This window comes from Corapipo altera, unplaced genomic scaffold, assembly GCF_003945725.1.
Source record: "Corapipo altera isolate COAL_440 unplaced genomic scaffold, ASM394572v1 45, whole genome shotgun sequence".
NCBI lineage: Eukaryota > Metazoa > Chordata > Aves > Passeriformes > Pipridae > Corapipo > Corapipo altera.
The window spans coordinates 9952034-9968259 of record NW_020884877.1 but is presented as its reverse complement, the minus strand read 5'-3'; the positions used below and the strand labels follow the sequence as shown (position 1 = coordinate 9968259).

Here is a 16226-nt window from a genome sequence, read left to right as displayed (position 1 = left end):
TTATACTTTCTAGTATATTTTTTTAAAAAATCAAGAACTTTAAAATTTGAACAATTTCTAAATTGTTAAGCCATTTTCCCCCAACTTTAGAGACCTGCTTGTTTTGGATTTCAAATCCTCTAAAACTTGGACAGGTACACTTTTTTTCTACAGATTTCAATGCAGTTCTTACAAAGAAGAGGTTGGGGTAAACCCACTAAGAAATATGCACTAGTAAGTTATGCTAGTAGTGTAAGAGAAATGGAGCTGGTATAATGTTTGATCCCCACTGCTGCACAGTAAGAATTGTAATAAATACCGTGGTAGCTTCTACTTCCAGACAGCCACCAATGGCCAGGACCCTCCGAGAGCAATGGCAAGGCTGCTGCCCCTCACCAGGCACTGGGCTGCTGGGAAGAGCAAGCTCCCCTTTCCCTATGGGCACATGTGGTCATGGCCAGCCAGAAATGGAAATAGGGTATATTAAGTGAACAAGGTAACCTGGCATTTACAACATTGCCAATATTTAGTAAGAGTAAATATATGAATATGGTACATAAGATTAAAAACCATCCGTCTTGGTCTTCAGAAAAATTCCTCTCTTTTTTAATTTTTTTGGTGGGGGGCAAAGGGGAGGGGGGTCTGGGTCAGTTAGGCACTAAACAGCTTAGGGATTATCACATCCATTCAGATAAAGGCAGACAGAAGTGTATTGTTCAGTGCAGTGAACTTAGGGTATGTATTACTGTTGTTTTCTCTGTTTTAACTCAGTAACTAAGTGCCAGAAGCCAGGACTGTTTACATATATTCAACTCTTTGGTAATGTTTTCTTTACAAGAATCCAAGCAAATTCAGAAAAATTTGTGTGAATCCATCTATAAAACAAATGGCTTCTCCTAACTTATCTGTTAGGGGTGACTCATCTTATTCCTCTCTTCTGTATTTCTGTGCCATTTCTGAACTCAAGCCTTAAATCACAGTCTTTTATGAGAAGGAACAATGGCATTTGACACATAAACATGATAGAAGTGGTGCATTTCTTCCCTTGTGTTTAGGCTGGGCTGTTGGCAAAATAATTGTTATGCATTGCTTTGTTTGGAAAACTGGCAGCACTCATAAGGCAACAGCCAAACTTCAGAATAGCTGAAAAATGCTGGTATTCTAGCGCTGTGCTGTAGGGTTGCTTGCCACCAGCTCTGCTCTGTTACTGCCTGTGTCTGCAGCAACACTTTCAGGACATGGTCTAAGGGGTGAGGAAGCTTTTCTACATTTTTGAACTTTCTCTTCTGTCCATCATCTTTCTTTTCCTCACCTTTCTGTGAGGAAATAGAGCATTCAACTACTATCACCTGCACAGTACAGGGTTTATAAATCACCTTTCTATTTACAGCAACTGCATCACTTGAGCATGTACTGACTTAAGAGTGGAGAGGAAGAACAAAAGCCACGTGTAATTAGGACATCTCGAACCAGCAGTGACTGCTGCAGCACTAAACTCCAGTAAAACAAGTATCTGCTGAATCACATTGTTATTTTCATTGTCTGTGTTTAAAAATAAGCTACCATAACTTACCCTTACAGAAAGACATGATGATATGGAAGTTTTAACAATTAGAAAACTACTGAATTAATGAGGAAAGCTGTTCATCTTCACTAAGAATTAAATTATTTGAGGACTCTGTAAAAGAAGAATGCTGCTGGATATTACAGACTCTCTGTGTATATTACCCCAAACTTTGATTTCTAGTTTTGTCTGCCTTCTTTTTTACTGTAAAAAAAAATTCCAGGAAGCAGTGACAAACAACCAAAACCAGGACAACATGGGAAGGAACTGCAACATTCTAAAAGATATGTTCACCCATCAGCCATTTTAAAGAGAAGGAGAAGACACTAGTACAAAGTATAAAAATTTTGCAGAAAATGAGAGGACTTATCCTGTTACCTCTGGAATTTCCAAGTAAGTTTAAAGACATATCCAAGAGTTCCCCAACAACTGTGATTTTTCCCAACTAATCTGCCATTTTCAAACTCAATAAAATATTGCAGTAACCTACAGTTTTATTTAGATACTGATTCCTTCTCCTTTCAACTCCCCCCACAAATTTCATCACAGATATAGGAGTATATAAAACCAGTGCAAACCATGTAATCCAGTGGCACTTAATGTTACAGCATTATGTCACATAGAAAAAGTAGTAAAGTCTTAATTAGCTATCAAAACTTTTCACTAAAGGATTTGATTAAAAATAATTTGTGAGTTTATGGTTTCCTAAGGTTGCTACCTCTGCTTTATACTTCTCTTTTGCAGTTTAGCTGTAAGCAGAGGGGCTTGAATGCTGGAACTTTCAGTACAGGGAATGGAAGGGACATGCTGCTCTGCTCTGAGCCTACTAGATGGAAAAGGTGCTTTAAATCATGTAGATCGTCATGTGCAGAGGTGGGCCAGCTCTCCATTGTGTACTCCAGGGAGATATAAAACAGGTTCCATTATTTGGTCAGTTATCATTCTTTGGTCAGTTATCATTCTTTGGTCTGCAGTTTACCAGATATTGTCAATCCTGAATGTTTCTTCCTACTCTTAGCTCAACCCGTTCATTGCACGTACTCAAACAATGCTCCCTTTCTCACTGATCTTAACACGTTTCTGAATTAGCTCAAAAACTACTTATGACCTAAGCATTTTAGCGCTGCAATTAAAATCAAAGCCATTGATAGTAGATGGAACTCCTTTAGCCTCCTGAATTGATTTTTCTCCAACAGATTAAAACAGTCCATTAGGGTAGATTTCATGTGCCAAACTGTCAGTCAGTTTCTGTGACTGTCACACACATCCTCCCATTGCCCACCCTTCCTAGCGACTGCTAAATCACATTAACATGCTATCAGATCATCACTCTCGGATTTTCACATTTCAGCAGCTGCTGCTCTCTTCTTATTAGTGAGTCTGCAGAGAAAATCTTTCAGACAAAATGGAACTGAACCCCGTGGTTATTGTGACTGGAAGTATGCAGGACTGAAAGTGCCCGAGGGGGGCCTGCAGGTACTGTGCAGAGGTCTTTCAGAGGAGACATTTGTTATTCAAAATTGCTGCCTGTGGGGGAAAAAAAAGCTGATCTCTACTCCAAAGATGCAATAGTTGTCATTTTTTCATATTTTTACTATCAAAATGAGGCAGAGGATAGTGTGAGAGACTCGTTCAACCTCATATTTTTCATCCCACCTGGATGAGGTCAGTCATCCCAGGCACACATTTTCAAGTTGTGCAGCCCAGTGCACTGCCAAAGGGTGTTGAGGACTTTTGTCACTGATTACTTTCCACACAAATAATGCAACCTTTGATCAGGTCCTGTAATACTTAATTCTTTAGAAGAGTTACATAAGCATAAAATGAGAACAAGTAACACTGTTGTTGTATTATCCTGAAGATGAATGTTAGCACACTTCAATGATGGGCCCATTTGACCGGCAGCTGAACTCTTGGTGTGCATGCTGCATTCCCTCGTGTTATTATATGATCTCAGGTGAGTGTCCTAAGCTGCCTGTGCCTCTTTCTGTTCACTGTAAAGTGAAAATAATTATACTTATTTAATCCCTGTAATTTTATTTACAATGATATCTACTGAAGAGATGGTAAGCATGATTACTAGTCCATACACTTACACTCTGTTAAGAGTACCTGAGTTTGCTTTATTAGTAAACCTTTGGAACACATTTATAGCACAATCTAAGCATGAAGAAATAAAAATTGTGAGCATAGAGAATAAACATTGTATTTTTAAAATGTTAAATAATTGTGTTACAATCTCTCTGTGTTCTAAGAACTGCACCACAAAGGATCTTACATGATAGTTAAATCTTTCCCCACGAGTTTTGCGTTTCTTATAGCTTTCTCAGTAGGTCTATAACTTGCAGACCTTAAAATCTACTTATCAAAAATCTTCTCTAATGAAAGAACGTCTCAGATGCATCTGAGCAAATTTACTGTCTATTTGCTACAACTACCATAATTGCAAACAGCAGCACCCATCAACAGTATGTGTTGAAAAAAGTGCAAGATGGAACAATATCTTTATCACTGTGCTGAGTTGAACAAAGACAGATTATCTGGTCATTGGGGCTTGGAATATTAATTAAACATCAAGGCTTTCAAATTAGAATCCCAAATGTTTGATCATTATGGTAATTCCCTGTTAACAGCATTCCCTGAAAGGCCTGAGAAACATTCCTCTAATTCTCCAGTGGTGAAAGGTTGAAGACCCTTAGGCTATAGAGCACTGAGCTCCTCTGCATCAATTATAGAAGACATGGCCCTTTTAGCAAAGTGGAGCCATCCTATTTATTGAGCCTTCTGTTAAGGAAGCTTTCAAACAGCTGCCTAGGTAGATAAATGCTTTCCTTACTAAAACAGGACTTCCCAAAAACAAAGCACTCTGTTCCTTGCACAAGCTGCTTACTCTGAATCAAGACTCAACAGCAACTGTCTTTTCAGGGAGAGGTAGCACCACCATCTCCTGGAAAGCTGCCCTGTCAACAACACTGTTAGTGGGGATTGGTCTTCTGCTCTGGACTGTCTGGGCATAAGAGTCAGATCATCTTCTCCAGCCCTTGCAAAAGGAGCCTTTGCTCCAGTTGAACCACCTCCCAAACAGTGCTACATGAGTAGCCTTATCCCGAAAATGTGGAGAAGCTGGAATGAGTTCAGGTCATCCTCAGGAAATTATATGGATTGTTGCTAGTTTCCTTTCTATATTCCTTGTGCATCTGTAGTACCACATCTTATAGAGCCAACTTTTCCTGAGCCTCTGAGCTAATCTGGGAACAATATCTAGTGTTTGCAGAGCCCACCGACAAGAATGCAGATGGTTCTTCTAACAGCACAACTTCTGTTTGTCTCAGTCAGTTCAGGAAGTGTGTTTGAAGATCTACACTAACAGCCATCCTGTTTACTATCACAGCACACTATTCTAGTACATGTGACATCCTCAGTGTGCTCATCAATTTGTGACTTGTCATAGATTATCTAGCTAGGAACAACTACAGCAATAATAATACTCTTTTCACTCTGGCAGTGACTTATCCCTGACATCTCTTCTCTCGGTATGTGCTCCTACTAACCTATGAATAAAGCACAACTCCATACATATGCCCAGAGCAACCTAAAGACTTTTCATCAAGCAATAGCGTCAGAGAAGGTAATGTTGCCATGGGATTTAGGTGCTGAAAAAACCTCCCGGAGCAGTTAATTAGGGGTGAGATAAGAGAGGGTTTATTTGCCAAGGCTAAGATGTTACAAGACACGCGCCCCTGTGCCCGAGAGGTTACATTTTATAATACCATCCATCCAATCCCAGATGTGTCCACCCTTTACTCTGGACCGCCCCGGGGTCCACCCCCTTAAAATGGGTCTGGGGTGCATTTCGGGACCACCTACTTCATCACCTTCATCATCATCAGAGCACAAAGGGTACATAGTTACCTAATTTTTGACCGTATTCTGTGGTTTAGGCCCAGATATGCTGTTCTGTCAACTGTCTAGGCCTTGCCTTGACAAAAGACTAAACATTTCTATTAGATTTGGGGCTATGAGTGATATAGGGAGGATAGAATGGGGTAAGAGGGTTAAGGAATGTGTAAACAAGGGTGCTACAGGGAAAGGGACAAGGGACAAAGAAGGGAAGGGTTTCTGCTTTTAAAACCTACTTCCACTACTTATAAAACTTACAAGTCTTACAAATATTAGAAAAATAAAAAAACCATTAGGGGCTTAAGGCATCAGTAATATGAGATCCAGAAAGGATGAGTCTAATTATCTGAAGTTCAAGGTCTCAGGTTATTCACTTACAAGCTTAGTCAAACTTGACTGTAATCTGAAAAGAATTTCAAGTGGCAAAGCGATATATTGCCATATTTTTTTATTCTTTGCTAGATGTGCATTTTTCCCAGTCTGATTAAGGATTTTCAGCCTTTGCAGGGTACAGCTTCAGGGCAGATATACTGGATGAGCTAGGGAAGATTCCCTCTCCCATTATGTGACAAGAACTCGTGTGCTACCTCAGATAATGCTCTATAGATGGCTGCATTCACTTAGAGAAAAACTCCTTTCCAGCAGTCCTTAGGGCCCACATATGGACTATAGACCCAGATGTTCCATTCCAAATGAATGAAAAATATAACTTTCACAAAACATATATATTCCCCCCCCCCCCCAGCTTTTATGAAAAACAAACACTATCTGTTTACTAACAAAATATAAATGTGTACTCAAAAGCATTTGCATTATTTGCAAGGTTCCTCTTATAGTCTAACCAGGCACCCTGAAGGTCTCTATGTCGCGCTTCAGTCAACTGCAGATGTTGCTGTAAGTAATCTCTTTATGGGAGAAGATTTCTATTAATCTTTTCCTTATACAGAGGTTTAAAAGATCAGATTCAGCCACAATCACACAGAGACAATACTGTTCATCAGGATCTGACCTCAACACCAGCTATTTTCATTTACCCATTAGCTTTCCTAATGTACATTTTACTGTAATTCCATAATTCTTTTCAGGAAATACTTAGACATACTTCATTAGTCAATTTGATGGAAGGAAAGAAGTTTAGGACAACCACAATCTCAACAAAGTCCATGGAGTCTTGAACGTTAACATCCTTGTTTTTCACAGCAGAAATCATGCCCAGAGTTTCAGGATTTTGCTTGGCCTCACATTAATATTGACTGCATAGAGAAACAACCTTACCCAGAAGAATTCTTAAGTCTCTTGCTGTGAGAAGCTTTGTGTTTTCTATGGCTGTCAAAAGCCCAGTAAAACTGGGCTAAATATATTAGTAATTTTTAGAGCACTACAAGGCACTAAGAATGAAGGAGAAACAACAGTGCTCTCTGATACCACTGTACACCTCCAAAACAATACACCAAAAAGCTGATGTACCAGAATCAATCTGGTTAGTTATGTGTAACTGGAAATGGCAAACTTCCAGATAACAAGTTCTCCACTCTTCCATACTGAAGGACCTTGCTTGTCACTAGCTCAGGGCTCTTTGATTTCTGCAGGCTATAGTTACGTGGCCTTGGACACTCTGATGGTCTGCTGTCATTACTGATCACTGTAAATTAGCAGTTTTCTCCTTTTGACCAGTCAGTATTCGTTGGGCAAGACCAAAGGAGACAATTGGTTTTATGAAGCTACTCATGAAGAAGGGGCAATATTGGTCAAGTCTTCTCCTCAGTTGCCTCTTCTAACTCTCAAGTCTTTGTCACAATAGATATATGGAAGCTTGTTCTTAATATTCTCCTAATGAGAATATTCATTTGCAATTTAGCACTAAATCAGATTTTATCACTGTTCAGCACTGTTTTTCTGTCTTGTCTGGCACCTCTTTGAGAAAAAAAACATGTTGATTGGGATGATGGGATGAAAAACAAGGCTGGCACTGGGTTCCAGGATATCATTCCCACCCGTCAGTATAAGGTCATGTACAGCAAGACCAGTCTCAGCAGTGAAATGTTATGCTGAAATATTCCAGGTACTTACTCAGAAACAACATAGACTGTGGACAACATATTCCCAAATGGCATTCACTTAACCTGGATCAGAGCTATAAATTCTGTTCAACAATTATCACAAAACATTTCACTTAGATAACTGTAACTCCAGAAAACTTTCAGGTGTGGCTTATGAACTAAGATGCTTGATGCAGGTTTGGCTTTATTAACTGTCTACTGGCAAATGAAGAACCCCTTTTTGCCTTGTTTGGGCATAATACATGCAGTGATTGCTCAAATCTTTAGATCCACTGGGTCATTTAAATAATTGCCTACAGCATAGTCCAAAGAAGCCTGCAATACTAAATTTTGTTCCATACATTGGGGAACAAATAGCATTTCTAATAGCAAAGTACAACTTTCACGTTTCTAAAGAAATGTGGTGGCACACACTACTTTGAATTGTTGATTTTGGCATTTAAAGCAGATGTCAGTATCAGTTACAATTAAATGTGCAAGAATGCACATTTATAAACCAAATCTCTACAGATAAGCTGAGCAGCACAAAGCCTTATTGTACAGGCTATAGGATTTACTCTCATACTCTAACCACCTACATCTCCTGAGAGAGCAAAACAAGACCATCTAAACAAACATTAAGACATAAAATATATGAATACAAGACAACTATGTATTTTTACGGGTTAAATGAAATTAAAAAATGGAAGTAGGTGAGATCTTAGGGAGTAACCTATAAAAACATTTCACCTTAATATATCATACCTTCTGCTGCTAATTCTTTCCATCTTTCTTTGTTTGCTTGAATGATCTTCATCAAGTTGTCCTTAAAGCTCCTTAGGTCTACAGTTGCTAGAGAATTTTCTGCGTGAGTTCCTCCATCACCTGTGCTTTTAAAACCAGGTCGTCTTTGTGCTTCAGTATTGCTTACTGCTCCCAAACTATTTTGACTGCACAAGGGAAAAAAAACCAAATTATGAACACAGTCAGGCAATTTTAATAATATACAAACAGATAATCTGAATCAAGTTGCTTAGGAACTAACTTGAAATAATAGTTTTCACTAAAGAGTGCCTAAAACACAAGATGTCTTACCAACATTTTTCCAGAAAATTGTTGAAAAAAATGTGACAGCTGAAAATACGTTACTTGTGAGCCGATTCTTGAAAGAATGTTTATGCAGCCACTTTGGAGCAGCTTCTTAGCTGTGTGAATAGTGAATGGTATCTTTGGGGTTCATAGGAAAGATATCTGACTGTTATTTTTGACCCAGTTAAAAAAAGGAGGAGACGAGACTACATGACAGGTAAGTTTCGCTTGAATTGAAAATCCTCTTCAAGCTACATTCCTTCAAGCAGGACTTAGTATAGTGGTTTTAAAATTCACTCAATAGCAACTGCAGCTACTTTACACATAAGGTAAGGTAGAAGTCAAATTGATTATTCATGTGTGTATATGCATATACATGTCAAGGTGAGAAAAAATAATGAACGCTCTTTATTTTCTTAGGATTAAAAAAATCAGACCTATTTCTACCTTTGTACAGGTGACCATGTCATAATAGGTTTTTTTTACTCAACTATGCTGTGTAGTTTATCTCATTGGTGCCACAGACAAATGTTAATAAGCATACAAATAGTTTTCCATTAAGCAGGAAATAGTTTCAGTGAGAACTTCCCAAGAAGAGTTAACTGTAATTTCCATGTGCTCCAGAGATGTTGAATGGGATAGAATGGAAAGAGTAGACTATAATCCTAACGTTTTCCAGGCACCACTGCACCACTCATGGCGTCCACTCAGTAGTGTTTGTGCAACTGTCCTGACTCAAACTTTTCTGTATCATGCTGTAGTCTCTCCATTCTCTTCGTAAGTGTGGCTCTTGATTCCATACTAATTAAAAGTCCCTTTAACCTCCACTTCACACAAGGAAGTTTTGCTGGATGATAAGTGTTTGTTGATCTACGATTCAGTCATGAACATCAACCAGAAGTGAAGTACGGAGCTGCTAATCATTTGCAGCTGCTAATGCCTCATTTGTGAAGAAGTGAGTATGTAAGCAAATTTATTATCAATAATACCTTTGTTTAACACTGCTTCCCAAAACACTAAAAACACTGTCATAGATACTTACTTCTAGTAATTTCTACTTACTTCTAGTAGTCAAAATAAAGAGGTAGGTTCACCATTTTGTTACTAAAAGTTAACTAATGCCCAGCAAATGAAAAATTGCCCAGCAGATTCATCATATTAATAACCTGGGTGAAAGCTCAAGTTACAGTTTTTAAGTGAAAAAAAATGTGCTAACAGAGCAAGTATTTGTAAGGGCAGTATCTGACTATCCAACAATGCTTTCAGCACAGAGTCACTCAGATTACACTGTCTGTCACAGCTAGTTTGTTTTATATACAACTTCTATCATGATGAAAAATCATGAGCTTGATGTGTAACACCCCCCCTTCCCATCTCACTTATTTAGTTCTTTCAAGTGGAATATAAGTGCCACCAGTTCTGTCTCAAGTGTATACATGAAATAATACTAACATGGAGAGGTGAAGTGGGAAAGTAACTTGCCACATAATAAAGAGCAGAAAAAACCTGAAACCACCTTCATCATCACCTCCACTTCCTATTGTCTCTCCCAAACACAAGAATGACTTTTGGTATTGTCAATTAAAATGATACTGAAAATGGTTTAAGACAAGAGACCCAGGAATTTCAATAATCTACTGCAAAGATTATATTAAAAAAGTAGAAAATCGATTTCTTATTTTATATGTGTTTATTCTGATCGCTATTGTGGTTCTGCGTTTTTAGGCACACAATCATTCACTGAATGGAGTAATAGCACATTGCAAATACAGTGTAGCACCACAGGGTGGCAATACTGTACAGCTGTTTATGTTACCTTCCCAACTGTTAAAATAATTGAGATAACTCTGAGAATGACATTATTAAGTGAGCTTATGTTAGTTAGTTCAATAACTAAGTAGTGTATTCATACCTGGGGGTCCCAAATGCAGGACTTTCAGATTTTGATGCTTCCTCTATAAGAGGCATAACAATTTTCTCCATTGAGTCCGTAAGAAGAGAAAATGTTGGTTCTACAATGAAATCAATGAAACCTAAAGAAGAAAAAGAGAGAAAATCAGATTTTACATTTCCACAAGTCTCAAATCTAAAAATAAATACTTGCTATCAGGTTGATTTTCTTACCGTAGTCCCAATTCAATATACTAGATGCCACTAGTATAATCTTGAACAAAAAAGCACAACTGAAACAAAAAACACCTAAAGCTGTAAAGATATATCTAGATATTAATAACTACAGCTTTTCATTCTTTTTCTTGTAAATTTTATGCACTGCAGAACACACCTACCATTTGAAATGAATATTAATTATTGAATAGAAGGGAAGCTACTGTTGAGCCAGAGCACTAGAAGTCACGCTGTCTCTTTTACCATTCGGAGTTTCTTGCCAAGGAGTTAATATTTCAAATTGCTGTTTATTATTCTGTGGAGGTAAAGTGTTATTTCACAGTGTGTAGGAGGGTTCTGTCAAATCAGTGAAGAGAACAAGTAATATCCTTAGGAGACAGCATTTATCCCACAGTTCTGAGATGTCAGCTTTGAACAATGTCTTTTACATTTTAAAGTGCTCATCACGATATGGAATGACACAGTGAGAGAATGAAGCATTATTCTCTCCTGAGCACTTAATAGAAAAAAAATATGTTAAAACATGAGCTAGCAACAGATTTCCAGATGTCTTCATACTCTAACCATGCAATACAGCACAAAGGTTAGCAACAGTGATTCAGTCTAGAATTCAGTTTCTCTCCTGCAGTAGGTATGATGCTTAAGCATTTTGCCTTTAAAATCCCAGGAAAATGGAATAAAGGACATCTTGAGTGACAGAATGTAGTGGTCCTTGTCAATTCAGGGAGGCTTGACCCTGTGTAGTTTGACCCTGACACACTGACAGGCATAATTGCAGTACAGAGATCTGATATATGAATTAGTTTTTAGTTGAGACGCATCTGCAAACTGGTACCAGGCTTTCAGATTATAGTAGAGACAGACCTGAAAGTTCCTGATAATCAATTTGAGGACATGATCTACCAGACTCTAAAGTGTGTACAGTAGAAGCTAGGTTTATGTGCAGTACTTTGGTTAATCCCTTTCTTACCCCTCCTTGGCATCACATATAATGAAATTACGTCACGTTCTTTTGAGATCAGGAGATTTCTGCTGTAAGAGCATAGGAATTTCGTGAAGAGATAGGTGAAAAAATACCTTCTGTATAATGGAATTTTGAACTATTAAAATTCAAAAAGAGATAGAACAGTATATGAAACGTTCGTGTGAATTTAGATGCTCCTAACACACAAGAAAAAGAAAAACACAACTTGTTGTTACCTATTTGGGACTGAGCAACCAAAGTGGACTTGCGGTCACAGAGTGGGGAAAACTGAAGACCTAAAGCAGCCTCCTTGTCTCCCTGCAAACAACAGTGTTTAATATTACAAGCATATATTTGATAGGGGGACAGAGAGACAAAGGAACCTGAATATTCTTATTATTTATTCAGTTACTCTGTTAACTTACATTCCTAAATAAAAACAAGTCACAGACAAATCTTCCAATTTTCATTAAAAGTAGTAGTCTAAATTCTAACTTACTTTTGACAATTTTCATATAAAGGAACTTACTGCAATCAAGTTCTCCTCAATACCAAGGCATCTGCCAATGAAATTTAACATATATGAAGTCCTTCAATATTCACAGGTCAGTTCTGCTATCTCAGGTGTAATGGACCTGGACATAGTTCAACATGTTTGTAATAGTGTGCCAAATGCTAAATGTTTCCTTCTATTACACTGGTTCATCCAACATGTAAAATTCCTTCAATGGATTTACTCAGGTCAAGGGTATGAACTGACTTGAACTTAGTACCAGGCATGTCTCTCTGCTGCGGAAGCCATAAAAAAAGTATAAGTTCAGTTTCACTACAAAGATGATTTGCACAACCTAGTTCTGAAAACATTTCAACACTTAACTCATTAGAAGAGTATTTTTTGTTGCAACAATCTTAACAGATGGGAGGGTGTGTCTCCATTTTCAGCACAGTAGACCAACCATTTTACAAAAGCTCATAAAAAAGTCTAGTGGCACAAAAAAAGCCCTGAAGAGACATCTTCCAAAGGAGGTTGTAATTTGTGTTTCTGAACAAACCCGGTCTCCAGAAACACTGCCATTATAGATATAGGAAAACGGTCTTTCAAGTAAAACGAACTTACAAGTTACATTTGTTAGGGAGAGTGTTGTTTCATGATCATTCAGTGGGGAGCAGTATAAGAACAGGTCATTTCCCAAAGATCTCATCAGAAACTGATGGATGAAGGGGGCAGTATCGATCTTCCTTTGTCTTTTTATCATGTATCATTGAACAATATTTGAGGAAGGTTTAGAACCATATTACCAATAAAACCAGTTCAGCCACAGGAACAGATATAGCTTGTAGATTGCATTTCATGTGAAAGTGGAGAGTTTTATTACTATGGCTATTAAATTTTACACACAAGTGTTAATAATTTGATATCAGAGCATGGAAGAACACATGAACCCTTGCTACTAGAAGTGCTAGTGGCACGGCTATGTAAATACAGGAGCCAGATTGTAATATAATACAAACTGGGTTAGGTCTCACAATTTCAGTCATTGTTGGATACAGAATTTCTAAAGTAATATTGATTTTGTGATCTTTCCTTCACTAGGTATTAAAAAAGAGAAATTTTCACACTAGTGATGAATGAGTTTGAATTTTTTCGTTTTCAAGTAGCTCTTTACACCAATTATGACTTACTTTGCAATTAATTCAATAGTAATTAATACTTAAATGTCATGTAAGTCCAAGTCTCTTGTAAATTGTAATAATGAACACAGAACTGATCCTTAAATTGATTGTTAAAATTTAAAGAGATTTAAAATCAAGATATAGATCAAAACAGTAAAAAAATTTTTTTGTCTAGGTGCGGAACTCACTTTTAACTCTCTTTTAGTGGTTTTGGATCTAATCAGACTGAGAGAAGAATGCTACAGGAGCTGTGATTTTTTTTTTTTACTTGAACTATATATTTCTTTACTTTTAAGGGTCTGAGATGGGTGGCTGTATTTCTATTTTAAACAAGTAACTCAGACTTTCCTTGGCATTATAACACAGTTTCTGTAGTTGTTGCTTAAACTTGAAGTGTTGTTCAGCTTTTTTCCTGAAGTTAACAATGGCACATATTTTAACCATTAGCTGTATTTAACAAAGTTTTTATCAATGCGAATGTTCATTTTTTGCTGATGGTCAGTGTTTTAAAAGCTGTCTATGAAAGCACTGGATTTGTATCAGCTGTTTCAGACTCTCCTGTTTTTCCTATAAGGCAGTAGAAGTAGTTGAATACTAGTTTTAAAGAAATGAAGGAATCAGTGGGTTTTATATACATTTGGACTACTTTACCTTGGCTGACACACATTTGGAAATTCCAGAGATTTCTGTCACAGAGGCTCAGATCAACAGACCAGAGGCTGCACAACAAGCCACTGCATCTAGGAACGTGCACCTACTGCTCCTGCACTGCTCAGTGCATTTATATATGTACAGTTGCTTCATGACACTTTAAAAGTGTTGGACCTACTCCTCACACACTGTTCTTAACAGTACATATAAAGAGTGATTCAGTTTTTTGTATGCTCCTCTGCAGCCTAGAAGACTTTCATATTTTACTGCTGAGTTGCAGGCATACATACATGGTTGCATGTTCTATTGTTAAATGCCTTCTCAAGTCTTTTAGCAGCTTATTTGGGAACCAGTTACTTCTAATGAATGGATAAAAGATTAACTAAAACATTAGCTGATCCTATGCATTCAATGACCAGTGTTTACTGCTGTTTACTGCTAATGCTACCTCCACTTAACTGGACACACTGCTTCACTGCCCCATGGGCTCTGTCTAGTCTGTCTCTCTATGTCTAAAATGTTTTTACAGTTGGTCATTTTATGATCTTTTTTTCTGGGGTAATCTGCTCCTCCTTTTTGCTCTCAAGTTCGAAATCCTCATAATTTCCATTTACAAAAGCAAACACAAACTCATGACTCTACTCATTATTTCCACAAAACTCAGTCCATTCATTATTTAGAGTCAGGAACCAGCTCTCCAGTCTGCTTCCCCAGTGCAAAGCCCAGAGTCAAGGATGCCCTGATGCTCCCTGTTGAGAACTTGTGTAAAGAATCTCCATGAACTGAGCAAGAACCTTATAGGGTAGATGGGCCTAATAAACTCATGGTTTAACACACTGTCTTTTTATTCTCTGGTTCTTTTTTCTAGTGTGACCTACCTGATTTGAAAATGTCATCATATAGCACAATTAAGACAATCAAGCTGAGCAAGATACACACTGTTCCCTTATCTGTATTAACCATTTTTAAAACCTGTGCATAACTACAGAAACTGTGTAACACCTAAACTGGATTTTTACTATCAATTATACTTCAGTAACTGTTATGTTGACAATGTGCATGGTCGCAAATATTGGTTACAGGGAGATATGTTTGTTTTCACCTGCTGAGGGGAGTAAAAAAATTACAGCAGTGACACCAACATCTACTGGGTTTTCTCTTTGAATCCAGTACCTCACAGAAATGAAAAGACTTTCACAAAGTTGTGTCTCCATTTTTGGTTTAGGATGTATGACCACAGTGTTAACAGGATGGTACTGTCTAACCTCTGGTTTTAGACCAGGTTATTATGAAAGCAGCACCTTCACATCTGTGTGGCATATGGATGTCAAATACTAGGAAGGAAAAAAATACTAGCAAGGAAAAGAAATGTGAAATGGAGACAACTTTTTGCCTTCTCTGAACATCAATTCTTCCTATTTTCCCTTATCCTACCCTGCTGGTGCTTTTTTTTAACACAAAGCATATATAAATCTCTGTTACAGAATGTAAACAGCTTGACAAGTTAGATTATACTTGAAAGAAAAAAACCCACTACAACACTCAGAATTCTGATATCAGCTGAAATAGATATAAAGCTATAACCATTTCATCTTATTCACACACACAAAAGTTGAATTAATGTCACTGGTTTGTATGAAAAGTAAAGAATATATGCTACTGTCTATGCTTGTCAATCACAACCAACAGCAACCTTACTGGTAGACTTATGGAAATATTTAGTTGCATAACCATTGCTTCTTGAACTAGATTTATTAAAGAATTTTAAAAATGGCACCTGTCGAAAAAATTCTTCCATCAGGGCCATGGTCCACCGGTAGTGCAGTTCCCAGGATTTTGCTGGATGGCTTATGTCTGCTGCATGTAGAATCAAAGACATGGCTTTGGCTTTGTCTACCCTGTCAATTCAAGGACATGTTCCAATTATCTCAAAACAAAAGCAACTGTTTAAATTCTTTTCTTGTATATGAGCTCATTGAAAGACTACAGACAATGAAGAGAATGCAAAATAACCTACCCCTGTGTCTGCTGTAGAGTATGTCGCATCGTTTTAATTTGTTGAAAGTGACCTGACATATCTGTAGACAAGACCATCTCAATGACCAAGCTACGCAACTCCCTAAGAATAATTAAAAGCAAAATGACTGATTAAAATTCATTTATTCTACATACGGTACATTTGTTTAAGCGGCACTTGTTAATTTATAACTTTCAAAACAACATCACGGGGTTTATTATG

General features: G+C 37.5%; 1 protein-coding gene across 1 annotated transcript in view; it reads right to left on the bottom strand.

Moving 5' to 3' along the window:
• Positions 1-16226, bottom strand: part of PDE1A (phosphodiesterase 1A) — a 151518-nt gene that overhangs the window by 11674 nt on the left and 123618 nt on the right. Inside the window, 5 exon segments of the mRNA XM_027636943.1 lie at positions 8248-8432; positions 10484-10604; positions 11899-11980; positions 15765-15885; positions 16005-16106. Of these exon segments, the coding sequence (XP_027492744.1) occupies positions 8248-8432; positions 10484-10604; positions 11899-11980; positions 15765-15885; positions 16005-16106 (611 nt within the window).